At 40.5% G+C, this 27,375-nt stretch overlaps 1 protein-coding gene across 2 annotated transcripts; it reads right to left on the bottom strand.

The window, feature by feature from the left end:
- On the bottom strand, nt 1-27,370 carry LOC145480730 (tudor domain-containing protein 1-like). Of its 2 annotated transcripts, none has more exons than XM_081459045.1 (35): nt 27,245-27,370; nt 25,199-25,430; nt 24,712-24,821; nt 24,249-24,337; nt 23,354-23,412; nt 22,424-22,565; nt 21,592-21,672; nt 21,362-21,462; nt 20,798-20,861; nt 20,356-20,404; nt 19,942-19,994; nt 19,424-19,500; nt 18,868-18,939; nt 18,228-18,424; nt 17,170-17,331; nt 16,302-16,470; nt 15,531-15,615; nt 15,303-15,374; nt 14,367-14,520; nt 13,782-13,894; nt 12,591-12,699; nt 12,292-12,351; nt 11,217-11,332; nt 10,081-10,143; nt 9,836-9,893; nt 8,210-8,321; nt 6,796-7,259; nt 6,012-6,199; nt 4,685-4,804; nt 4,154-4,240; nt 3,784-3,992; nt 3,267-3,556; nt 2,067-2,205; nt 1,014-1,197; nt 1-917 (listed from the first exon to the last, which is right to left on the bottom strand). In XM_081459045.1, exons 1-35 carry the CDS (start codon nt 27,294-27,296, stop codon nt 351-353), a joined length of 4,899 nt encoding a protein of 1,632 aa, XP_081315171.1. In that variant the 5' UTR covers nt 27,297-27,370; the 3' UTR covers nt 1-350. The 2 variants fall into 2 exon arrangements, with proteins under 2 accessions (XP_081315171.1, XP_081315172.1); XM_081459046.1 differs by having other exon boundaries at nt 6,796-7,145.
- Between the last annotated feature and the right edge of the window lie 5 nt (nt 27,371-27,375).

The following is a 27,375-nucleotide window of genomic DNA, read 5'->3' as shown; positions in this document are numbered from 1 at the left end:
TAAGCAAAACAACTATGAAGCAGTCTGTTTATTGAAATCTGACCGAATGTCTCGAAGTCATTTCCTGTATCTCTAAAAAAGGCGTACAATTTGGCCCACATCAGTGTTGCTACAACAAACACGACAAGAATTACAATTTCGGACACAACTTCACGAACAAACGAAGAGTCCTCTTTAAATAACGTCTATTTCTTTGCAACCCTTCAATTGGGCAACGAAACCTAAACCTGAAGACAAGAATGAAATCATATTGATAAAACTCTCTTTGCTAAATTAGCTGGATCAGTGTAAAGTCCATATTATCCATATTCTTAAATCTTTTTGCTTTCTTCACTATGTTTTTTTTTTCACTATACAGAAGACTCTATGGAATTCTGATTCCTTACTTCAGCCGGACCTGATGACGTCAGTTCGGTCACGTGATCAGACGTTACTGGTTGGGGTGGAGTTTTTTCTTGGTCACGTGAGTTGCTGACTTCTGTCGAGGAGCTGGCATCTTCGGTGTTCACAGATGCACCACCGAGTTCTTCGCGTTTTTCTACCCTGTCACAGTTCTTAGGACTTTGATCTGAGTTCTTCGTTGTCAACTCCGTAGGCTTGAGGAGTTGCTGTTTAGCGGGAGTAAAGCTCACTTTAGGAGCGAGAATTTTCTCCAGCAAATCAACAGATGAAGAGTTCTTAGACTCTGCGTTAGTGTCCGAGTCTTCCGATGTAAACGGAAGCTCTGATTCCTGGAATTCCAGAGTTTTGTCCTCCGATTCACCGCTCTCAGACTCCTCGTATATGGCTTTTTCGTAATCCGTACAATTCGCGAGGCCCTTCTGAGCCAGCAGAAGCCCAATTGATACTTCTTCGACGCAGCCATCGCTTCTCGTTTTATGTTCGTACAACAGCACGCTGGCGGGCGGACCACTGAACTAGAAATCGACGTTCGGAAATTTGTCAATGATTGAGCAAACATGCTTTGGTTAAAGAAATTCTAAAATTTTTCAAGATTATCCACCATCACTTACCAGCATTTTTGCCACGAGTTTCTTGCCTGCCACCAGTTGTATAAGAGCCTCCATGGTACTCACAGGCCAACACTCATCATCCATCATTGGCTCATCTGCGGCATCTGGGGGCCTGACGTCAGCAAGGAAACAGCGCGTGGACTGGACCGGCAAATCCAACAACTCCGATGGAAAGCCTCGCAGTCTGGAAACATTGCAAAAGTAGTTGACTTGGTAAAATATTGCATGAGCAACAGATGCGTGTCTACCAAGATCAGCTATGAAAACCATATGTCGTTTGCATGTTTGTACATGTTCCGCGTATTTTCAGAGCTTTACAAGCAAACAAGTGCATACATGGTCATGCTATCCGGTCGCTCCAGAAATTTGAGCAACGAAATCAAAGATTTGACTTACACACTAGACACTTCAGTAACCAGTTTAGGGAAATAATGCCACAAACTTCAGGTATTTTCCATTGCAAACATAATATACCATGCGACGCTCACTCCAATTTCAAAATGACAGACTTAACTGTGTTTTCCTCTTTCGAGTCACGCTTTAGGGCTGACGAGAAAAGAGACAATTTCTTTCTCGCAGTCGTAGCTAAAAAGCTCAAAGAAATTAACTTTCGCTGGCTTTGCCTCTACTTCAGTCGGGAGAACGTCTCTTTGCTAGCACATCCTTGTAAAACGACTCGAAAAGCTTCCGAGCCTCACCGACCAATCACAAACAGCACGAGCATTACGAAAATTGTCACGTGGGCCGTTACTGAGCAACAACCCTACACAAAACCGCTGACTTAGTGAATTCACGGACATGGGCCCGTTTCTCGAAGGTCCCGAAAAGTTTCCGCATCCGGAAAGCCGTAACAAAATTTCAAACCTTATGATCACAAAGTCGTTTTATTCACACATTCTTAATATGAACAGAGGTTCCCTTCATACAAAGAGATTCCGGCGTATACACCTCTATGTTTTTTGATATAGATTAGCTAAAAATGGTTTTCGGGGCTTTGGAGAAACGGGCACATGGTGATGTAAAGTACTTGTGATGCAATTCTCTAGCGCTTACCTGTCGGCCTTGACCACCTCAGTCGTGCCATAATCAACATACACCACTCGTACTTCCAGTGGCCTATGACGTTCAACGGTCTTCACTTGCGCCCTGTACCACATATCATCTTCAGTATAACGAGCACAGCATAACATTCCTGCAAAGTAACATCACATGGTTACCTTGGAACGCACGCGCTTTCGCACCAAACGCCCTTTTGTCAATTTTTGCACTGAGCACACGATACTGAAATAAGCTTGCGTTGTAATTACTTCGAAACTAGTCTGACCTTATTTGCTCTTTTTCTAGGACTGGAGATAACTGAAGCACTACGCGCAAAACAGTATTACCAAGATGAGGTGTTTCCTCGCTTTTCTAGATGCTCTCAGCCGTTGCAAACAGCGTCTTAATGGCGTTGACCAGAGCGGTTTTCCCTTTGAGTCTTTGCACTGCCACCCTGGCTTAAAAAACTCGCGCCATTTCGACATCTTATCAGAAGTAAAACCAAAATCAATTTTGCCTCGTTCGTGCGCATCTTCCCGCGCTTTGTACTCTCTATATGTATTTTCTTCGAGTTACGATTGGTTCACTGAATTGGCTACGTCCTTTGCGATTGACCAGAGTGATTACTTCAGTTTTGGTTTTACGACCCTCAGAAAACAGAGAAGTCAATACTGTTTTTAGCAAGTCTTTCTACAAGTACTTAATAATCAGCTTTTAATTTTTCTCATCCAAAAAAACACTAGCGCTACCGCCCCAAGACTTGTCACGTGGATGTGTCCTTATTAGGATACAGCATACGTCATGCGGCTTAGCAACGTTTCTTTCGAAAACCGCGGGCTCGGTCACTCGGAGGCTATGGGTGCTTACCATTTAGCCACAAAATCCGGACATTTCGGTTGAAAGTCAATTGAACAGTAATTTTCCGGAAAATCCGTTCGGAAATTGTAGACTACCTCCAGAGGTAGTCTTCCTTTTCCATTCGGAACGGAACGGCGGAAATTTTCTTACCATTTGTTTAATTTTCAAGTTCCAGTCTCTCATCAGCCTAAAACAATTACGGAAAATCGAATTGTAAATGGTAAGCGCCATCTCGTTCGCTTGGTTTGCTGATTTTGGAAAAACCCTTACCATTATTCAACAGTCATCCCAACCGGTTTATTCTGACAAATGGTAAGCACCCTAAAATAAAAACCATAAACGGCAAACTTAACTCACCCTCGCTCGCAGTCGTCAATGGAGTGTATTTCTTAAAGTAATCCGCGCTATTAATCTTCGCCATTATCTCCTCTAGCGTTCGGAGCTCTTCCGTCGCACTCTCCAGGGTAGGGTCGGGATCGTCAGAGAATCCTTTATCCACCTCCGTGGGTGGCACCCGCTGGATGAAAATACAGTCTGGTCGCTCTATGTGCGTGATGGTGACGTCAAAGCGAATGCCATCCCCAGGAAGTTCGGTGCGAGCGAGCACGCATTCAGCTTCTCGTGAACTGATCATTTGAGCATGCGCCCTGTCATGAAGGTAGTGTTAAGTAAAGAAAGATTAAAAGTAAGGTCAGTCGACGTTTCGATGCATTAGTACATTTAGATACTTCAAGCATACTGGGATGCAATCCATTTCAAACTCAACTCTTAAATAACAACTTTGACATTGATTTTAGCGACCTCAATCTTGAGAAAGATGCTTGATGCATCGAAACGTCGAATAAGATCTTTCTCTCTACTAGCAATTACGCACCTGGTTTCAGTAATTGATCTCTTGGACTTGATTGGTTTGGGTTTACCAGGCCCTCTCTTGCTCGGGTAGAACTGGGGCGAGTCTTGTTCTCCTTCAAGCTGCGTGGAAGATTTCTGCACCAGGCCTCTGGTCAACAAAGTCTGTGCTACATCAGAGCCGTCGGGAAGAAACAATTTCACCACCAGAGGGTAGCCAGGCAGTCTATCACCCTAGAAACAGTAGAGAACTGGCGCGTATTGATTGCCGATTTTCAAAGACGCCTCTTGCATGAACAGCCTCAGTTCTTTGCGCTTGTTCAGAAATATCAAGTAAAAAACTGATGAATTATGCTGCGCTTAGCGTAAAGATTTACACCAGAATCCTTCCTTACCTTGATACTTGCAACACAATCCTGCCCAACCACGGCCTGAGACAAAGCACGGATGACCTCTGGAGGCCAGTGACCATCACTAGTTTTCTACCAAAAAGAATGAGAGTGGACTTACATTGACTGTTGTTACATCAAAACTAAATAAATGGCATCAAATTCAACATCAAATTCAAACAGCGTAATGAGCCAATAAGAAGTTAAGACGAATAGATGCATCCGTGCCAAGCACGGGAAAACGTGAGACGAATGTAAAGCCCGGAAAACATATTTATTTAATTCCAGATGATATGGGTTTGCAAGGCACATTTCTAATGACTTTCGTTAACCCAAATTAAACCAAACAATGACCGAGCTAACCACAACCGTAAAAAACTTATCAGGCTCCAGATACAAACGGCTGTCGCAAAGCGCGGGAAAATTGGCGGGTGCCAAATTCCCTTCTGCTTCTGATTGGTAAGGCGAGAAATTCTATTGCCCTGATAGGCCAAAGCGTGATACATGGCTTCCAAATAAGAAACCATAGCTACTTACTGGTTCTATGCCTCTTAACACCAACTGAAGACACTGCTGTGGCACTTCCATAAAAGGCATCTCTTGTCTTAATGCACACAGGGATACCACCTCAGAGTTGCCAAAGTCAACGTAGTTTACCTGTGAAAACAAAACTTAAGTCTGTTGTTTCTGTTGGTAAATATTCGATAGACAAACATTGCGACGACAGTTATAATAGGGAGTTTAAGAAAACCACAACGACAAAGGCAACGTCGCTAAACAAAGGGTTTCATGAGCGGAGTCAATGACGCTGTACGTGCGTTATAATTCTTGGTACATTTCTTTGCCGTCCTCTGTAAAACAACAACGTGAAATGCCCAAAGTCTGCGTTCTCTGGAGAACGTTAACCATAAAGGTTAATTTTTTAAAATTTCTATTTCGAATTTAACGCTGTGTTCCATATTTAGTTTCCAGTTTTGACAGTGAGAAACAAACTAAATGGCTACAGAGTACCGCGAGATTCGTAGGTAAAATATAAACTCATTTTTTAATCGACGTTGTCCTCGGTGTCGCCGTCGTGGTTACTTGGAGGTGAACACCGTTGAGTACTCCTTAATCTAAAGAAAGAAACCACTTGTCTATATTGAGCGCCGGCCGCAAAAATTTCTCTCTCTGAATCCTGAAGTGATAATGTTTGATTCACAGCAGGTTCTTTAAGAAACTTTTGAATCCTCCAGATTTTCAACACAACAAAGAAGAAAAATAATTGTGAAATGGCTATGAAGACAGTAAAACAATACCGTTTTTGGGAGGAATGTCGCATGTAAGAAATATCGAGCTTGTGGTGTTGGGGCATGTTACTTAGTAACAATAAGCACTTATGACGGCAAGTAGATGTGAGTACTTTCCATGTCCTGGAGCTACTGGTCGAGAAAACAAAAGATCGTTTTTGCTTTGATCCATCATGGCTCTTTGCTCCTGAAAGTTAGAGACGGACCTTTATTGACTTTTTTGAGGGGGGAGGGCAGGGGGTTGGGCAATTTCCCAAATCAACTTCCTACACAGCAAAAACTGAAAAAAATCGTGCAAGGGGAGCCATGGGGAAAATTAATCGAACAAGTACTTTCTACTACCATCATTTTGATTTTTTATGTTTTTTAAAAAAATTCTTTCACCAGCTATTGCCCACAAAAAAGTCATCCAACACCTAAAGGTCAGGAAAACACTAACTTGCCCCCCCCCCCCCAAAAAAAAAAATTGCCCAACCCCACCGCGCCTCAAAAAAATAATGGTCCGTCCCTTAGAGGAAACAGGGCTAACAATGCTATGAGTTGTGAGACGGGTGTTACAATGACAGAAAGTTTACCTCCACTTTGTCCTCCTCTACAAACTTCACCACCCTTGCGCGGTACCACATACCATCCTCTGTGAATTGAGCAACACAAGGGAGGCTTGGAGATACTGATGTTGCATCAACCGGTGCAGCTGACAAGTCTTCGCCTTTACCGTACTTCTCCAAAAGACTTCCCATGATATTTATCAATGTACGGTCCCCTAGCACGACAGAAGATCGAGAAATACGCTGCAGTAGTTTACCAAGCGAACCCAAAACGTAGAGGCCATCAAACACAAGGTGAGATTTGAGGAGAAACGTAGGGGGACTGTGGTATGCTCCTTTTTGGTCAGATACAGTTTAGCTTGATTAATAATATCCCATTGGGATTGACTACATTTCTTTCATTTCCACTGACTATGAAAGAAATTCTCTTCTCTATAATTTGTTTAAAAACCAGGGCAACGAGCTCAACCGATCAGAGCAAACAAGCTGTTTTGTCAACCAATCAGGAGCAAACACATAACCAATCGTGACTAAGCGCTTGGCACAGATTGCATGCTTCGAGCTCTGATTGGTTCGTTGCGTCCTTTATGTTTGCTGTGATTGGCCAGACGCAATTTCTTTGGTTTTGGCTTAACAATAGCCATTGGAAACCGTTCCATTTATGAACACAATGACTGCTCTTATATCAGTTTTCGACCAGGACAGAGCCGCCGCATAAAAACCAGCTAAGGCTGATGTGGCTTCCTCTCTAAATATTGTAATTTATTTATTTCGACGTTTTCTTCTGGACAGTTCCTAGAGACGTTCTTACCTTCCTTCACTTCTTGAGCATAAACATAACCTTGGGAATCCACGAACGTGACACCAGCTTGGAATCTGTTCCTCTCGGGCAAGGCAGCTGGCTTGTACTCGAACTCTTTACAATCGCCAGCCGAGACCGGCATCTCGTTAGCTTTTGACTGGATTTTCTCCTCAGATAAAGCTTTCTCCTCTGTGAAAGAACTGGTTTCACTTGACTGTTCGCCTTGAATGTCAGCCTCGCTCGCGGTTTCCTGCAGACTGTCCGTTTCTTCCACTGTCTGCTCTGGTTCTCTTTGTTCGTCGGTGTTATCTCCTGCGTTTTCGCTTTCAGCTGTTAATTCATGTCGGCTCTTTACAATACTGAAAGAACGCTTGAATGAGCATGCGAGAATCCGAGACATGCCACGTTTCGCGTGCACTTTTCCTGTTTCTATCACTTTTGCCTTTTCTGTCTCTTCCTCTTCCTTTACATAACTGAAACGCAAATATTAACTCTCCACGAAATCAGATGCCAATCACCACACAAAACGACGACTGTACTAGAATATCTTGGAAAAATTATACTCAGGACATGAAAAAAAAATTTTCCTACTAAGCAAACAATCACACCTCTAAGTTTATGAAATACTGTTTAAAAAATGCATAAATCATGATCTCAGCAAAGCTAAATAAAGACCAATGAAGGCTCTTTTCAAGAGGCTGCTACCTTGGAAACTACATATTTGTCACAAAGCTAAACAATTTGTTGTTCGCCATGCAATACGTTAATATAAAACAAAAATATCGCCGCAGCTGTTGTACCAAAGTTTTAGAGATCACAAAAAGTTCAACTGTGTCTTGCGTTTATTAATTTGAAATTGCTTCGCAGTAGATGTTTGTCTGTAATTTTCTACCTTACACCACTAACTCTCTGGTTAAATTTCGTTTAAGTCACGGTTTGTGCAACGCGTCTTAAAAAGTTTACACTAAATTATTTAAGTTCGTCGTTTGCAATCCGCGTCAATCGTCTCCACCATTAACCATCCTTGTTCCCTTATGATTTATTATTATCTCTTTGGTATTTTTCCATCTTAGTAAACTGCTACTTTCAGGTTTCCTTCAATTTAAAGGTAATTTTGTACGTGGCCAAAATAACTCAAAATTCCGTAACAATTCGAAGCAAGGCATCTGTATTGGAAATGTTCACAATAAGCAATATCGATCAAACTACCGGGGTTCCAGATACGTTTTTAAGGCCGGGTGTCAATAAGGAATTCCATCGGGTCAATTCTCACTGCTCCCACCAAACCATTATCAATTTTCTATTACTTTATCAGATCATGTACCTGAACTTGTCAGGTTTTTGACCCGAGACCCCTCACTTATCTGGAACACTGAACTACACTTCAGTGATTGTCGTAATTGGCTCAAAATGGAAAGCATACCCCAATCCAGCTGGCTGACAGTAGCCATTCTGCACAAGAAACTCGTTGATACAAACGTCCTGTGCGCCTGAGGTGTCATATAACAGCACAGCCATCTTGCCATCTTCCACACCTGAAAAAAGCCAAGAACACACAAATAAACGCCACTACACTGCAGCCATCTTAGCAACTTCCACACCTGAAACAAGCCAACAACACACAAATAAACGCCACTACACTACAGCCATCTTGTCATCTTCCACACCTGGAACAAGCCAAGAACACACAAATAAACGCCACTACACTACAGCCATCTTGCCATCTTCCACACCTGGAACAAGCCAACAACACACAAATAAACGCCACTACACTGCAGCCATCTTAGCAACTTCCACACCTGAAAAAAGCCAAGAACACACAAATAAACGCCACTACACTACAGCCATCTTGTCATCTTCTACACCTGAAATAAGGCAAGAACACACAAATAAACGCCACTACACTACAGCCATCTTGCCATCTTTCACACCTGAAACAACCCAAGAACACACAAATAAACGCCACTACACTACAGCCACCTTGCCATCCTCCCACCTGAAATAACGCAAGAACACACAAATAAACGCCACTGCACTACAGCCATCTTGTCATCCTCCACACCTGAAATAACGCAAGAACACACAAATAAACGCCACTACACTACAGCCATCTTGCCATCCTCCACACCTGAAATAACGCAAGAACACACAAATAAACGCCACTGCACTACAGCCATCTTGTCATCCTCCACACCTGAAATAAGGCAAGAACACACAAATAAACGCCACTACACTACAGCCATCTTGCCATCTTTCACACCTGAAACAACCCAAGAACACTCAAATAAACGCCACTACACTACAGCCACCTTGCCATCCTCCCACCTGAAATAACGCAAGAACACACAAATAAACGCCACTGCACTACAGCCATCTTGTCATCCTCCACACCTGAAATAACGCAAGAACACACAAATAAACGCCACTACACTACAGCCATCTTGCCATCCTCCACACCTGAAATAACGCAAGAACACACAAATAAACGCCACTACACTACAGCCATCTTGCCATCCTCCACACCTGAAACAAGCCAAGAACACAAAAATAAACGCCACTACACTCAGCCACCTTGCCATCCTCCACACCTGAAATAACGCAAGAACACACAAATAAACGCCACTGCACTACAGCCATCTTGTCATCCTCCACACCTGAAATAACGCAAGAACACACAAATAAACGCCACTACACTACAGCCATCTTGCCATCCTCCACACCTGAAATAACGCAAGAACACACAAATAAACGCCACTGCACTACAGCCATCTTGTCATCCTCTACACCTGAAATAACGCAAGAACACACAAATAAACGCCACTACACTACAGCCATCTTGTCATCCTCCACACCTGAAATAACGCAAGAACACACAAATAAACGCCACTACACTACAGCCACCTTGCCATCTTCCACACCTGAAGTAAGCCAAGAATACTCAAATAAACGCCACTACACCACTCCTTGTGACAATTATCGCAAGGGGACTTGAAAGTAAGCACGTAGTTTTGAATGATTTCAAGAATGCTTTTTACCAACAACAGTGTACCTTTAACATCGATGACTAACGATCTGTTCAGCAGCAGGCTGGATATATTCACTTGATCCTGGTTGGAGCGAAAACGAAATGTAAAAATAAACGTGGAAACAAATTACAGGTAAAATCAGCAGAACCCGGGAGGGTATTTGAAGCTACTTGTGCCAGAAAAAAAGTATAAACACAATAAAGAGGATAGATTAGAGACTATAAAAACACCGTGTGAACGTCATACTCAAGAAATCCTTCCTACATACTTGTTGCTGCCATTCTGTTTCTTCGCCAGTAGGCTTGATGTCCGCGAGACAAATAAGTAACGCCTGAGAGAAAAACACAGAACAACCATCCAATAATACCATCCCTAGCATTGTCATATTTCATAATCTCTTACTGTGCTTGCCATCGTTTTAGGGACACCGTAAAATTCTGATAATAAGCCTTGCTTTCATAACAGTAACAATAATACCAACCTTTATTTACCCTCGGCAGTGTTTATAATACAAAGGCTAGAAGAGCCGATCAAACAACTGAAACAAATTATTTCGCTATTGAAACAAGGCGTAAGGCGAGTCAATCTACAAGGCATGTCACCCTTAACCAGCCAACAAAATAATTCAAGAGCGGTTTTATATGTGCGTCCACTGTCGTAAAACCAAAATCAAACCAATTATTTACAACTCAGCCAATCTCAAACTGTATAATAAAACCAAAACCAAAGTGATTGTCAGTCCAATTACTTTTGACACTTAATTGCAAACCGCTCTAACTTTGCTATGAATCACAACTGACCAGAGGCAAACCAGTTGGCTATTTACAAGCGCGGCCAAGAATTTGAACCCGGGGCTACAATGACACATATCCAAGTAGTGGGCCGACATGCTAACCACTCGGCCACGCTTTTTTCAAAAGGGTTTTTTGGTGGGCTTTTTTGTCAGTAGGAATTCTGCGTTTCAAATGTGTTTGGATTTCTATTTGGGAACGATGTAGAGCATGAAAAAAAGAATTAGGTGAAAACAAGTATAGCGTGTGGTAAAATTATCGAGCATTCCAAGTTCAACAGTCGTTACAAGACAAAGTGATTGTCCATCATTTTTGTTAATGTATCATTTTTAAAAGTAACTGTACGTTCACAAAGGATCTCAGTTTTTATGAGTACTTAACAGCTTTTACTCAAACACTTTTCCCCTAAGAAACTTTGTTTACAATAAAGCAATGCATTGACCCCGGCCAGGGCTCCACCCAGGCCGCTTGATATGGAGTCCAACGCGCTAACGAGGTAAGAACACTTGCCCTCCCTACTATACTTTGGACAGACTAAGAACTCTCACACAGGACTACACGTCAGTCCGTATTGTCTTCAAGCTTGATGTTCGGCTACAATAAGAATTCTTACCTGCTTTGCCAGTCTAAGAAACATATCTGGCAGCTTTCTGATGTCGGCAAATGGAAGCCTTTCTGAGTTGCCAAAGTCTACGTAAGTTACATCCACTGTCTCGTCACTATTCACGGCTGTAAATACAAACAAAGCGAATAATATGACACAAGAACAACAGCATTGTTGACTCTATCTTTACTTAAAGGACCCCAGTCAGTCTCCGCCATTTTAGCCTGCGAAGGCAGACGTATTTCCGGCTGTCGCTTGTCGCCGCCGAAAAATAACGTCTGTGAACCCGGGCCAAGAAACGATTTCTGTGACGTAATGACTTTTGTTTCTCTTTGGCCAATCAGATTCCAGGATACAATGAAACTCGAGTGCTCCTCGTAGCGAATACCTCGCGCAGTAGTTCTGGGGTTACTTGAGCTAAACTGTGATTGGCTTAAAATTCCTACGTCACAGAAATCGTTTCCTGGCTCAGACAAGCGACAGCCGGAAATACGTCTGCGTTCGCAGGCTACCGCATGATATTGCATGGTGAAGCGAAATCTTATTGCTTTCAGTACTGTAAGCTGTGTTTCTGAAAGTATATTTTAAAATTATCTTAAGTACTGTTTGACAGTGATTTCCTTCGATTCGACATGCTCGAAATAAAATATAATAGCCAAACTCTCGCATGTAAACGAAGACTAAGATGTGGCTGACTAGGGCCTATTAGGCGGTGTTCGTGAGATTCGCATAGTGGAATGGTCTTCACTTTAAGATGATGCCTACGAGAACTTAATGGCAGATTCTGCTTATGTAACAAGGAAAATCAAATGATATTTTGAGCCAAAATACGAAACAAGAATAGACACTAACAGCCATACGTTCAGTCTGTTAGCCACCTTTGAAAGTGGTAGGAGCAGTGCCAGGCTGGTCTTTAGTTTGGGTGGTGTGCATAATGTGCTCTTGGGCGAGACAATTTCCAATTTATAGCTGTTTCTTACTTATTTATTTTTTTATGTGTGCGTCCTTTAGCACCTTACACAATATGCCATTTCGTTAGTACCATCATGGAGCTAACCAAATTAGCATTCCTTTGTTTTCCTACCTGTAACCAAAGCTCTGTACCAGACTTTGTCTACAGTAAATTTCGCAGCACACACCAGACCTGCAAAGAGAGGACCGTACGCATAATTTAAATAGTTTAAACCTTTGGTTGGAGTATAAACAGTCTGTCTGTATTTGACTGTCTGTCTTGTGGAGGTAGTCTGTCTTATTGATGCCCGTGAGTAAAATGTGTAATAATGAGCTGTCTGGGGAGCCCCACATAGACATCTTTAGAGTAATCTGGAATGGAGTACCACCCCATTCTGGGGGAATAGCATTTGCTGCATTTGACAGTCCTACCCTTGTAAGGCCATGGTACACTCCACTCGGTACCACGCCTCCGTCCACCAAACATCTTGCTCATTTCTTCCATAATGTGCTGCAGCTCCAATGACTCCTCACTCCGCAGCTGAAAAGTAGAGGCAAACGAAAATGGTTAACATTACAGAACAATCTGCATGGCCACGACCCAACACCTGACGAGAAAACGCCTGTGAGAAGGAACAACCTCTGCAGCTAAATGTTTCACTTCAACCATCAATCATGTCACCGATTGTGAAGGTGAATTAATCAACATGACATGAGCGTGGGACAAAGAAAAATTCTGAGTCCCCGACATGACGCTCGTGTCATGTTGATTAATTCACCTTCACATTTCATTACCGAGCTTAAAATTTACCATCTTTATTAACTTATCACTACTCACGATGAATTCGATAGCGTTGATCCTAGCAGTATGCAGGACACCTATCATATATGAACTCAGTTAAATGACCTTGCTCTCCATGAGTTCTCGTAGCTCAGTGGATAGAGCGCCTGCCCGGTGTTCGGGAGGTCATGGGTTTGATTCCTGTCGGGGACTCAGAATTTTTCTTTGTCCCACGGTCGTGTCATGTTGATTAATTCACCTTCACATTTCATTACCGAGCTTAAAATTTACCATCTTTATTAACTTATCATGTCACCGATTGTTACAGAAAATGAGCAAGAAACAGACGAGACATTAGACTTGAATACACTGCTAACAGTAAGGTGTGATAAAAGTTAGGTGACCAGGTTTTAACGTTCAACTTGTGTTGCTGTCATGGGCAACTGGCTCCCTTTCCAGTGGCAACTTGTCAGCCTTTGTCGTCATTGGCAGCAAAGCACGAAAAAATTGCTCCAAAACTCCATCACCAAAGCTCTGTCGCACCTTACTCAATCGATAATCGCAGTAACTACTTGTTGGAATAAATTACGCATGGAGGTAGCATACTGTATCAGCATATATATTGACACTTTGATTCCCTAGCTACAAATATCAATTCTCCTAAACTATTGTTGTAGATTTCTTTTAATGGCAGTTTTGAAAGTTTGACAGTACATCAATACAAGATGGCATCCTCAGTTGATAATTTCTTGTATTCTCATCTCTAATGCTCTTAACAATAGGTTAATATTCCAAGGGGGATTAGAGGATAATTACATTATTAAAACCGTGATATTTACAACCTTCTGTACATAGATTTCGTCAGGTGCAGCGACATGTGTAACTAGCGTATCAACAAACGCTCCTTCTCCAATAGGCATTGGTTCTTTGTAGGTCCTCTTGGGAAAGAAAAGGCCTGGGGTAAAACCAACAGTAAAATATATCAATCACAATGTCACTAGTACATGAATTCTTCTAAGAATTCTTCTTGGATTTTGAAAGGCAACTTGAATTGGAAAATAGAAGATTCGATTAACTGTTGACCACCAAGCAACATAGAATAGAATACGTGGATATTAATTTTGCTTGATGCCAGATTTCTAGGTAGCTCTGCAAAATACTCTTCCAATTTATCAAACCAATAAGAGGAGCAAGGTCACTTTTCATACCACCAAAAATTCCATTTGAATTTCAAATTCCCAATTGGTAAATGGAACATCATTCCAGAAAAGCGGGCAACATGGAATTTTCAGTTGAATGGTTTGAATTTTAACCAATTTTTGGAATTTACGGAAAGTTTCCAAAGAAAGTTGCGTGACATTTATTTACCTTCAGGTAAGCAAGGTATTTATAATGTTTAGGTATCTGAAAGCATGGTATTTGCTCACCTTCAGGCTTCGAAGCAGGGGAAGAGAAACGAGCAACTTCTAAGAAAACAAGAGCGTCCCGCACAGACACTGGTCTGTCATCATCTTGAGTCGGTTCATCATCTTCTGGACGACGCAAATCAACAATCAGCTTGCTACCTTTCTTTCCAATAACCTATCAAAACAGAATGATCACATGACATTTGGTCCATTGTAATAGACAGTTCAATGTGTGGATTTGTTTAAATCCCTGAAGTCTTGAAAAAATACCTGAAAGACACAGTGTAATTAAAGTACCACTTCCCATCTTTTTCATTCCAGGAAAAAGTTCGATTTGACTGTACTAGTTCAACTTGTTCCATCTGCAATTTATTGTCATAAACAATTAAACCCATCACAAATAGATGAGCTTGGGAACTAGTGCCTAAAAGGTCAGCAGGGTGCCAAATGCCATAATTATGCTGAAGGGAGGTATCCATGGCAACCTTGAAAGTGGGAACCAACCCAAGAAGTGGCCGCTAACTGGCACTGTCACACTGAAAGATATCACTGGAAATAACTTACCTGACCGAAAATGTACCATGAAACTAGCAACCAAGAGGGAGGGAGGAGAGGGAGCAAGAATGTGCAAAGATTCGCCAGCATGAGCTGTGCAAATGATTCACACAGATCAGCTAACTGAACTGCACACGTAGTGCAGTGAAACACAAGAGCCCTGCAAATCCGCTGAGGGCCAACCCACAGCTCACGTACCAGTGAGGGAAAAACTGCTGGCTGCATTGGTTTGAGTCTAACTTTGCCTAAATTCTATTTAGCCACATCTACTGAGGATGAAACCATCTGTTGTACAGTAACCACGTCCAGCGAAAAGTATACCCACCTTCTAGTTTACCACAATGATAAACAAGCAGAAATCAAACCAAACTTTTGATCAAAATAACATCCGCTTGAACTTACACTCATCAACAGAGGCTTGTCTCCAGTCAGACTTCCAAATGCCTTTGTGGCTTTTGGTGGCCATTTTTCCTCCTTCAGGAGAAAAAGAGATAAACATAGCATTAAAGCAGTATGGTAGGAAAGGATCCTGAAGAAAGTGAAATAGGAATACACAATGACACAAACCAAAAAGGTGGATTGAAATGAGAATAAAAACTTTCTACTCTCTATGTTAAAAGTTAATCAAACCTGGAATGGAGGTACAATGTCTGCCAAGGAACAACACTGTGCTAGTTCAGGCATATTTAGAAATTCAGCTTTCATCTTTCGCAGCCTGAAATTTACAAGCATTCTTTTACCTCCAAGAAATACAATCTTAGGTTTTTTAAAATTACTACATGCCATAAATACCAAAAAACTGCTGATAAGACAGAATATATACCAGGTTAACAAGTAACACGAACTTGAGGCTCTGAGTCAAACATTGTGACTTATAACACAGTAACCAAAATTAATGAACAGTTATAATTATAAAAATTTATATCTATAATGAGTCAAATTATTCTCGCATTTTGATTGCTTTTTACTTATGGGCTATTGGAGGACAAATGTATAGATGTCTTTGTTATCAATTTTTTGTTTCCATTACATCAACCAGATAGATTCCATGTTGCCATGCATCTGTTTAGTAATAGATCACAGAAGATGTCAAAATGCAGTAAGAACATCAGTGACACACTCATCTAATGGCTCTGTGCCACTTTCCACATTTTGATGTCATCTTTGATCCATTACTGAACAGACACAGAGAAATAGAGTATAGGGATACAATCAGAAATAATACTGTCCTTTTTTTAAAAAAAAAAAAGGCGCTGTAGGTGTTCTTGGATCTACGCCATAGATGGCTCACCATTAGGCAAAGAGTACACCTTTATGTGGGTTATTGCAGTGGACTAGAACTGCTGGGAATATTAATTAATGCAACACTTATAAGAAATGAATGATTATACTCCTGTTTACCTGCTGAGAGGCAGCCACTCACTGTTTCCATAATCAATGTATTGCACTTCAACACACAGATTGTTCTCCAGTGTCGGCACAACATTGGGCTGGGCTGGTGAATATGCAGTTTTGATACATGCTCTGTACCACTGATTATCAGTGGTGAACTGTGCACAACACATGTCACCTAAGGACAAAAAAAATATATCATGCTCACTCGATCCTCTTCATGCCAATAATAAGTAAACAACCTGTGTTTACAATATTGCATACAAATAACAACCAGACAAAATAATTTATGTGGCAGTGACCTGCAATGGACTAGCATCCCAGTCCATTCACGCTATGAAACCTGGAATAAAACACTAATACTGATGAGCTCTGTCTGATTGTTAGTGTTGGGGGGGGGGGGGGGAGGTGGGGTGGGGAGATCAGCACTAGCCACTTCCTAATCCATTCACTGGTACTCATGGTTCACATTCTTTCCCTAATGGTTCCCGCCTCTTGTTGCTTTCTCTATGTTACAAAGTTTTTTCCTATTAAATTTCCCCCATTTTGCAGCACCTTGGGAATCCCACCTCCTATCTTCCCATCTTCCCTTCCTCCACCTTCCATAAAATTTTGGCCGCCTTTAGCCCCAATGCTTAAAGATGAACTTGGGTGGAAAAAAGCACTGTGAGCACACAGCATCTTGCATAGGAACATAGCACAACAATCCCAGCCAGAACTTAAACCTGGACTACTCAATCAGAGTCACTGACCTTTAGGTCACACCACACCTCTTGCTCATCTCTTGTGAGCTTTAAATATTTTTCTGGTGATGTCTATCATTTCAAATGACTGCTATTATTATTATTGCTTCAAGAAATGAAGAAAACCAGCATACCGATTTTGACATCGTAAAGGAGATCATGGACATTCTCTGTGCTGTCACAGTAGATGTTGATGACATTCATCATGATCTGCAGTCGTTCCATATCGGCAACTCTTTGAATCATAAACTGACAGGGATCTCGGATGTGTGTCACCAAAACCATTTCATGACGATCTAAATAACATCATTCATAGATCAACACCTCTCACTGAACTAAGGAACCACACTGGGTATATTTATAGTCTGCAGGGTTCCAGATAAGTTTTCTGGCCAGGGGTTCAATATAGAATTCCAACGGGTTAATTCCAACTGCTCCCACCAAGTCATTATAAATTTTCTATCAATTTGGCAGATCATGTAGCTGACTTTGTTGGGTTTTTTTCCTGAGACCCCTCACTTATCTGGAACACTATACAGTAAAGTGAAAGTTAGTCTGTGTTTGATTTGAAGATGTAATTTGTAAGCTTTGAAATTAGTTCAGAACCTTGTTTAACATTAAAACAAATGGTAACTAATTAGACCAGCCACAATTTCTGTGTTTGGATGGTTTTGTCTTGTTGTTGCCATTGTTATCGTCATTATTTTATTTGATTAAATGGATGACACCCCCAGTTCCCACCCCCTCAAAAAAGAAAGAAAAACTGGTTCAAGAAAGTATGGCCTACCACAATCTGGATAATATCCTGCACTTAGCAAAGTTCTGTTTTGTGACCATGCGATTACAAAACTGCTCGTACTTGTATGGCTGACAAAAGGTAAAATCTGAGACTTGCCAAGTTCCCAAAAATCCAAGACTGACACTTAAACAGTTTTAGACTTTGACATAGAAAGAAACACAGGAAAATGAGACCTCGCCACTAATGATAAAACCCTCCGTGATTTCAAGATTGGATCAAATGTTTCCAAGACCAAAGATTTTCTAGGTACCAATTACGAAGCCTACCCATGAACAAATGCTGTGTTAAGTACTGTCTTATAAGTTTGAAACAAAGAAAGAGTAGACTGAAGAACATGCATGAGTTTGTGTTATTTTCTAGTACAAATGACATGCATTATAAGCTAAAACTAACATGCAAGATCTGCTTTGAGAATCTTTGCAGCTGTGATGGACCTTGCTGTTCCTTTGTGTTGTACTTTATCATCAGACTGATCTATGTTTTCATCTTCATTTTGATCCTCTGAAACCTCAAACAGCTCAGGCCCTGAATCATCATTGTTGTCTCTCAGATCTTCCTCAGTCACGTCACTTATTTTCTTCAGCTCAAATCTGATGTTAAAATACATCATTGACAGAGTTACATGAACATCAAAACTTCAATGTCATTCATATTCCTCAAGAAAATATAAATCAGCCCCTGGGAAACACATTTATCTTCTTGCTTTGTAATACATGTAGCTTCTTGACAGATGATTAAGTAAAAGGTAAAGTCTACCAAGTGGCCCATCAGGCTGAAGCTTATCTTAGTTTCAGTAGCATGAAGAGGCTAGGAGTATTTCTACTCCCCCCCCCCCCCCCCCCCCCCCGCCACTTTTCACTTTTCAACTCCTGGCTGAAAACCTCCCTGGCCTTTTTCAAAGCTAAAAAGACACCTAACTACATGCAAAATGTTCAAGGAGAAAACAGCAATCTATAATGCCAACTGAATGAAATAAGTATATCAACACTTGAATGATAAAATGTGATACATGTAGTTCAGCTGATATTGTCACCTTGCGCATCCATCTGATGAAACTGATCCATATTCTAAAATGCTGTTCTGCAACTCTTTACTAGCTTCAAACCTAAATACAAAGTGACAAGAATGTGGCTTGAGCCAGACCTCAGACAGAGCTCCCTTAAGCAACTGTTTAGTGAAGCCAAATACATGTATAATTTACAACTCTTAAAAATATAATAATCAGTTGTCACTGTTAACCATCTTCTCTGACAAACTTAAAACAGCTGTGCAAGCCTAATAAGCAACTAAGTCCACACAATTGTTTTTCTTTGCAGTTTAAAACAACCACTTACAATCAATTTTACTTTATGTCACTTACATGAAATGTCTCCAACAAACAGGATTCTACCCCTGGGCACGCACGTACGCATTCACGCACACACGCACACATGCACGCACTCACTCACTCACTCACTCACTCACAGGATTCTACACTTGGGCAAAGATCATAAGTAAAAATCTCTGAAAAAAACACCTTTCGGAAAACATCTTCAAGTTTATTGCACATATACACTGTAACTATAACTTCACAGTTTATTGTAGCTTACTTTATTTCATCTCCATTTGAAGGCACTTCTACAGCACAACATCGCATTTCTTGAACACTTTCCAACTCAGTCCTTAACTAAATTTAATACAAAACAACATTACTTTTATTTCTTATAGTAAGTACTAGCTTATAATAAGTGGTTCCGCCTAAATTTAACATGTTATTCGAATCAAAGGATACACACCACTTGAATCAATGTACATGTATAATACATCAAGATTTCTCCAAATATGCTACATCTGTCAAAACTTAGACCCTATTTACAGGAAAAATTTACAGTTTGGACTTCTGTTGGACTGGAGCTGTGATTGCAGCTGTGGCTACAGCTACAGCTGCAGCTATGGCTGCCCAAGTGGTTGTGGCTGCAGTTGTGGTTGCGAGTGTGGCTGCAGCTGCAGCTGCAGCTGCGGTTGTGGCTATGGCTGCAGCTATGGTTCTGCCTTCAGCAGCAGCTGCGGCTGCAAATGAATGGAGTGCAAGAAATATACTGTTTCAACACATCATAGTGACCCTAACCTTTTTGGCATTGTCAATCAACTTCTGTGGTTGTCCAATCATAGTTTCCAGATCTGCAAAAAAAAACAGCCAACTTCAAAAAGCAAAATAAAATTAATCTGCCAACTTCAAAGTCCTACTAAATTTGCTACAAGACTATTTAAGAATGTAAACAAGAGAGAAATAACATGCCTTTTGAATTCTCCCAAATGGTCAAAGTCTATGAGCAAACAATCTTTTTTTTTTCTATTTTAAAATAAAGCCAAAAAACACAGTTTATGATGTTGTAGGAACCAAGAGTGTTTTAAATTTATAGCCTGTACAAATTATGCAAGTGCGCAACTAATTAAATAGTAAAATAATTTAATGACATATTTGTTGGTGTCTCTGAACCATACTATCACAACTGTAAGGTAAAAGCAGTTTGCCTCTTACCTTGAACATAACTTTTCACCTTTCGCAAATTGTCTGTAACCTCTTCTCGCTGTTGGAATGAACCAAAAAAAGCACAGGTTTACAACAGAGTTTTGACATTGAGGGTAATAAGAATGCTCTTTGATGAATGGTCAGTACAATGTGTTATTTAATTTTTAATAGCCAAGCACAAGGTCCATATAGCGCAGTAGTCACTGTGACTGTTAGTAACTTGTTTATCACACAGCTCTTGCCTACATATCCATTGTGTCCATTTCTTCAGCTAGCAGTGCATTAACATCACTACATTAAAAAGCTGGCCCTGTCATAAACATCACACATTGTTTCTTAATAAGTTCTAGCTCATATAATAATGGTGGATAATCATTAAATGACAGAAGCTCACCGTTGGTTGAGAAAGCCCATCAACTAAACAGTGACACTACTAATAATGCCTTCTTACCAGTTTCTCCAGGATCTTTTCTCCATTATGATTTAATTCAACATCTTTGATCAGTGATTGTTCTCTGCAACAAAATACGTTTCTTAGTACAGTTGGCAGTCAGAGAATTCTCACGAAAGACAGTTGCTGAAGACTGATATCTAACAACAGATTGTGGCATACCCCATACCCCTCCCACCAAGGGATTTTTGATTTGAATCCCCACCCCCCCACTTAGAAATTCCAGGATTGGTTCATACTTTACATTACGTTCGCTTTAGAGACTCCCAGGCCCCTCCCTCATGGAATTTCTAAAAACCTTCCTTTTGAGGGGAATGGACATTTTCTAAAACCACATGATAAGAGTTTGTGCTCAAGAAGCAGAAAGAATGGAAATCGAAACTTGATCCCTAGACAAGCTAATGGCAAGATTCAGAACACCTGTTCCACCTCATGGGCTGGATAATAAAGGTCTAATCTTTTAATGAGGGTTTAATCTAGGACAATAAATAACTCAGACTTCTAGTCACAGACTATTGCACAGGACTGTTATCACACACAGACTGCCACAATATCAAATTCTACCTTATCTGCAATACTGCATATAACTTGTAAAAGTGTTCTCTTATGTCATTCGCAATGTGATTCTTCTCAGTCTTAACCTCAGGAAGTGCTCTACAAATTCTCTATAACACAAAAAAGCAGGTGGAGGTACTGTAGTAAGATCAATGGTTCAATAGTAATGGTTCAGCATGCTTGATTTCTGGAGAGTAAGAACGTACATTTTTGTCTTGATGGTGGTCAACAAATCCTACCTGCACTGACTTATCCAGATGTTTGATTATACGAGTGACTCCGTCAACTGAAGCTTTGAACTGAGCTTGAACATCTGCAGCCTAAATCAAAAGGAAAACATTTACAGCCAGTGTAGTATTTTCTAAAAGAAATGAAAATGTTTTCTCTGTGCTTCTATTGAGTCAAAGAAATACACCTGGAAGTTTGAGAGAACTCAAAAAGCTGTGGAAACATTTGCCTGTGGCTTGCACTCCACACAACATTTTTCTTTCTCCCAGACTTCTTCTCCCATTTCTATAACACATTGTTCTTTTTCTTAAATAAACAAATTTAGTATATAGTTCACAGTGTCAGTGGAAAGAACGGCTCCTTTATGGCACTTTCCAAACTTTGAGGATAAGCAACTCTATTAACAAACACTATTAGACTAATTTACTGCTTTTAAATACCCTTCAGGTGTTACAAGCCTTAAGATCTGGGGTGTCAATAAGGGCTGGGCACCGGGCAAATTGACTGGTTGTGAGGACATTTTGCCCGCCTGGTTTGACCATCTGGGGGAAAGATCTTCTTATAAAGAAATTCAGTTCAAAACATTTTGAAAATGTTAATGAAAACCCTGTTAACACACACACTGTCAAAGCAATAGAGCCTCTGGGTAGTTGAGGAGGTTACACTGCGGCTTGCAGGTGCTTGGGAGGCAGGAGGTGTGCTGGGAGTACTAAACAGATGCTGTTTAGGTTTCCGTTTGTGCAATGACATACTTACATGTAGCTAATAATTTCCCTACTGACAACAAAAAAAAAACACTAAATTCTTACACATTTATGACAAACATTTTTAATTGTGACTTACAACTTCATCAATGGGAACAATGGCATGTGTTTGTCTCTCTCCTACAACCACACAGTGTGAACACACAGCCTCACCAACATCCTTGTCATAAAACTCTAGAGGTCTGTTGTTATGAACTGGACAACCAACTGCTGTCTCACTGCTAAAAATAATAAACAAACAAACAACAAACAAATAATAAACAAACAACAAACAAAACTAGAACTAGTAGTAATCAAAGATAATGTCCATATTGTAAGTAATTTAAGTATATTCCAAAATAAAATAAACAAAAAAAAATATAAAAAAATTAGAGCAGTGTGTTCACGCACGTACTTTGCATGTTTGGTCTACTTCGGGGTCATTCAAATGGCTCGATAGAAAACTTAGTTTGATCGAATGACAGATAACAATCTCCACATGAAGTTGAAGCCTGCAGTAAAAGTGTTTTAAATTAATTAAGCATTAACTTGTACTGGACAAAATATTTTTCAGGAAAGACATTTGAACTGTTGGTGAAAAATTTGTGTTACAAACTGGATTAGGATTGCATTACACTACGTGAACACAATGAATGGCAAAAGGTTTCATTCCCTTCAAATAATAAGAACTAAAGACCCAGATGGAGCATCATCTCTCTGGATTTCAAAGTGTGAAACAACTTGAAGCATGTGATTGTCCTGAATTGGATGACAGGAAACTTTCCAGCATTCCCCAGCATTAAATTATGGATTCCAAAATAGATTGGATGATAATTTTAAGATTGTAACTCATTTCAACATGTTTGTGATAACTGGAGTTCAACACTGCCACAAAATATGTACTGAACTTCAGTGCGAGAAAAACACATGTTTGTGAATTACACTGTAACAAGAAATCTTCACCACAGGATATCCAGGCCACCATGATTTAAAACTACTAACAGCTCAACAAGAAAGTACATTTCCTCACTTTTTCTGCGTAACAGGCGTGGGGACGTGCTTCCGCAATGCATTTGAATATGAGTGTACCTGCAGAAGCATTTAAACAACGTTAAAATCTGGACCATTTTTTTTTAGATCTGAATCATTTTATTCTCCTGAGGGGGGGGGGGGGAGGGGAGGTCGTAATAATCATGACCTCCCCTCCACCTCCCTATTGTGATTGCCTAATCCTTTGGAAAATTTCAAAAGTGCAGTTCCAAAAAATATCCCTACCCACCCTAAGGTTAATGGAAATTCCAAGGGGAAGGGGTTTTCAAAAGCCAACAGTTTTGAAGGGAAGTAAGAATTAAGCTTAACCAGAATTCCCAGGTGGGTGGGGGGATTCAAACTAAAAAAAAACCTTCCATGGGAGGGGTATACATGTAGATATTTTCTGGAACAACACAATACAAATTACCTAGTACTTTTTTTTAAATCAGGGGATGATACCCTAGCATTTGACAACTGTTATGTCAAGCAGTAATTTATTTTAATCTTACACCATTTACTGTGTTGCAAAACATGAATCAGGCTTTTTAGTCTGTAGATGAAACTCTGTTGTGTGGCTACTACAATGAAGACTATTGTGCAGTACTGTAATGTTTAATAACAGTGCAGCTGTTCCAGGTGATTCTAACCTTTAGTCTGTGGATGAAACCCTTTAAGTTAGTGCCCAGTCAAATGTGGTACTATTCATTATGCGGTATAAGATGGTTGAACAAAGTGGAGAAACCCTAAAGCGGGACCATTCAGATGAAAGCTTCTGAGAAGTGCTTTCTTTATAGAGCACTGTTTACATTTGTCAACATTCTGAAAAATGAAATCAGGGCTCTTTCCTCCCTTCACTATTTTAGGATTAAAAGGGTTGCATAAACATCCATTACCCTCTCAAAGCAAGCACTACAGTAAACAGTTTCACATTTATTACAACTGCATGTTGCTGTTCCTCTGGAGCACTCTTCACATTTCACACCTGCCAGGGAAGAAAAGAACACATCCACTAAACATGCACTGGCAAAAAAAAACCATGGCTATACTTTAACCACTCTAAAATCTCCTGTTACCAGGCCAGTTAATTTAAGTTAATAAACCTGAGTTGTTAAAAAGCTTGTACATCAACACAGTAAAACAGCCACTTTAGAAACTAATAACTAAATACAGTGTCACCCATGACCACCTTGTTAATGACCTCCTTGTTATGGCCACTTTCTCTACGTCCAAAGTAAAGCCTAACCTCAATGACCTCCCCAGGAAAATGAGTAGAATTTGGTGGCTCACAGGTGGCCAGAGTTCACACTGTCATTAAGATTGTTGAACTCGTTTGAGAACGTACTTAACATGACTCACCAGTGTCAGTTTTCATTTGCTCAGTTTTCTTCTCCTGTGTAAATTGACTAATTGCTCTCTGCAGACCTGCTTTGGTCCCAAGTTTTGAACGGCCAGACTTTTGAACATCACTAAACCAAAGTTAACAGTAAAGACAAATACGGGGACAAACATGAGACATTTATAAAGCCGCAATAAAATGTTTCCACTGTAATTTTTCAGCTATTATCTCAATTCTACATGACATAATTTTACATGTTTTAGATTAATAAAACTTAGAAAAAAATTTTTTTACAGCTCAAAAGACATTCATCCAAACATCCAAAGTTGTCTGTGATAAACCAACAAACAGGTTGATCCAGCAATAACCCACATTTAGTTCTATTAAATGGACTACCAGTGCCAGAACAAACGATTTTGTCAAACAGTGTACAAATACTATTAATTTTATGCCAAACCCAACAATAACGTGCAGCAGCTAGCTCTTGGCACTATCTTGTTTTGTTACCTGCGATATGAAGCTCTCTTGGTATTAGTCACTACTCCTAACAAGTAAATATTGGGTGGGATATCCTTCACCCCCTTCTCTCCTTCAGTGGTCAGGGGGGTAGAGTTCTGACATTCTGGACACAAGACCTGTGTTTTCTGTAATCTGGCCCATTTGGTGATGCACCCCTCGCAGTATGTGTGGCCACATTCCAATAGAAGAGGGATGCGGTTACCAATAGGCTTGGAGACATCTGTGCAGAAAAGCACAATTTATAGTGAATTTTTATGTTCTGTGTAAATACAATTACTAGGAAAGGACACACAAAGTTCCACCAACAGGTACCAGTCTATGTGCACTTTTCAAGACCCTGAATCTACCTGTGTCAATGTTTCCGTTACACCAGCTTTCAGTGTTATATGCATTGGCAGCATCTTTCAACATCTTTCAACATCTAGCCTAAGTAAAAACTGTAACCACAATGGACTTCTTTATGGTCAAATTTGAATTTTAGTCATGAAAGATGGATTTGTTTGACATCAGACTAAGGTTAGGAGTATTAAGTTTGTCATCCCAGGAGAGTTAAATCGACTGGTTTGAATGTTTGCACCTTGCGAATATTAAAAGCGGTAGCAGTCCAATTCTACCATCACTGTACTATAGAGAGCTGATTGACTACACTAAAATTGTGTGAATCATCCAGTACAATTATCCACAATCTTCTTCTGCAATTTGAGGTCAGTAATTATCATTTATTTGTCATTTCGTCTGCTAATAACCAGAAAGTTAACCGGCCTTTCAGCTGTTTTTATAGCATGTCGAAAGGTGTCGTCTATACAGGTAACACTGAAAGCGGGCATAAGAACAATACTAGAACCAACATTTTCTCACAACTTGTCTTGCGACAGTGTTGAATTCCAAACTGAAAAGTGTCATTGCATGTATTACTGCCTCTGTTGCAATTTACAGTAACATTTTGCAAAAAGACAGGAGTCCTACTCTGTGTAACATGTTGCAACAAATTGCAACACAGTTGATTATACAAAACACTTTTCAAAACCCTTTTCAACTTGCAATGCAACATTGTTGCTTGGCGACATGCTTGATGTATTGGTTAGCCTTGGTTGGTCTTCAGCTTTGAGCCCCGCCCAAGGAAATTGTACTGTGTTCTTGGAAAAGACACTTCACTGTTACAGTGCTTCTCTCCACCCAGGTGTACCAGGTGTAAATGGGCACCGGCAGACTTAATGCTGGGGGCCGGCAACCCTGTGATGGACAAGCATCCCATCCAGGGGGGAGTAGAACTATTCCTAGTCGCTTCGTGCTACAGAAACCGGAATAAGCTCCCAGGGGGGGGGGGTACTTTGGGAATTTCTGGGTGGGGATGTGCCGCTGGGACCCTGGAACCCTTAGCCTATACCAGAGCTAGTTCAGCTGAATTTTGCTTGAAAACCATGCCCTTCACAGCGGCACATACCTATATAGCCCATATATGGCATTGCCCCCCTCCCCCCCCCCCCCCGGGAATAAGCTCCAGCCTGATGATGTGCTACTAGGCTTGTATGCAGATTTACTTTTTAATGACATGAACTTTGCATGAGAGTGGTCCAAGCTTAAGTTTATAGAGAGAGTCAGATCCTAGTGGAAAACGTTTGGTATGTGTATTAGGACTGTTTCATTAGTCACAAAGGAATGCAAGAAATTTGCAACTCTCTAAACAAAGATAAAATGGGAAATGGTGTCGAGGGGCAATGAAAAATTGTTGTATATGTAGGATGCTCTCTTTATTTAGACAACTATAACTATATACTGTTCCACGATCACTCATTACCAACCTTTCCCTACTATCTACAGGCACTTTAATACCTTAACACTCCTCACATTGACTATATATCTACAGATACATCATAAGCTTATATCCAAAGAGGACGATGTTGATCACAGCTGATCCATGCTGCATAACAAAAACTCATTGACATTTTGCAGCCGGCGTAGCTGCCTGTCGATCAGGCAGAACTGAAGATGAATGCAGTATGTTTGAAATCAGTCATTAGTTCTATTCATTACCTTTAAAGCCATAGCTCTTACAACAATTCCAGCAAGTTGGTGTTCGCTGCATGATCCGGAATGTGAAGAAAGAGCTTTCTCTACAGCTTAGCAAGAGCTCAAGCTAGCTACAAATGAAAACACATGTGTTT

Source organism: Orbicella franksi, chromosome 3 (genome assembly GCF_964199315.1).
Source record: "Orbicella franksi chromosome 3, jaOrbFran1.1, whole genome shotgun sequence".
Taxonomy (NCBI): domain Eukaryota; kingdom Metazoa; phylum Cnidaria; class Anthozoa; order Scleractinia; family Merulinidae; genus Orbicella; species Orbicella franksi.
This window is presented reverse-complemented; position numbering and strand designations above follow the sequence as displayed.

Coding starts and splice junctions, on each gene's coding strand:
- LOC145480730 (XM_081459045.1), bottom strand. CDS start 27,296: ATGCAGCGAACACCAACTTGCTGGAATTGTTGTAAGAGCTATGGCTTT. Junction 24,822..25,198: donor AAGAGAGCTTCATATCGCAG/GTAACAAAACAA, acceptor ACTTTGGTTTAG/TGATGTTCAAAAGTCTGGCC. Junction 7,260..8,209: donor TGTCAGCCAGCTGGATTGGG/GTATGCTTTCCA, acceptor TTTGCGTTTCAG/TTATGTAAAGGAAGAGGAAG.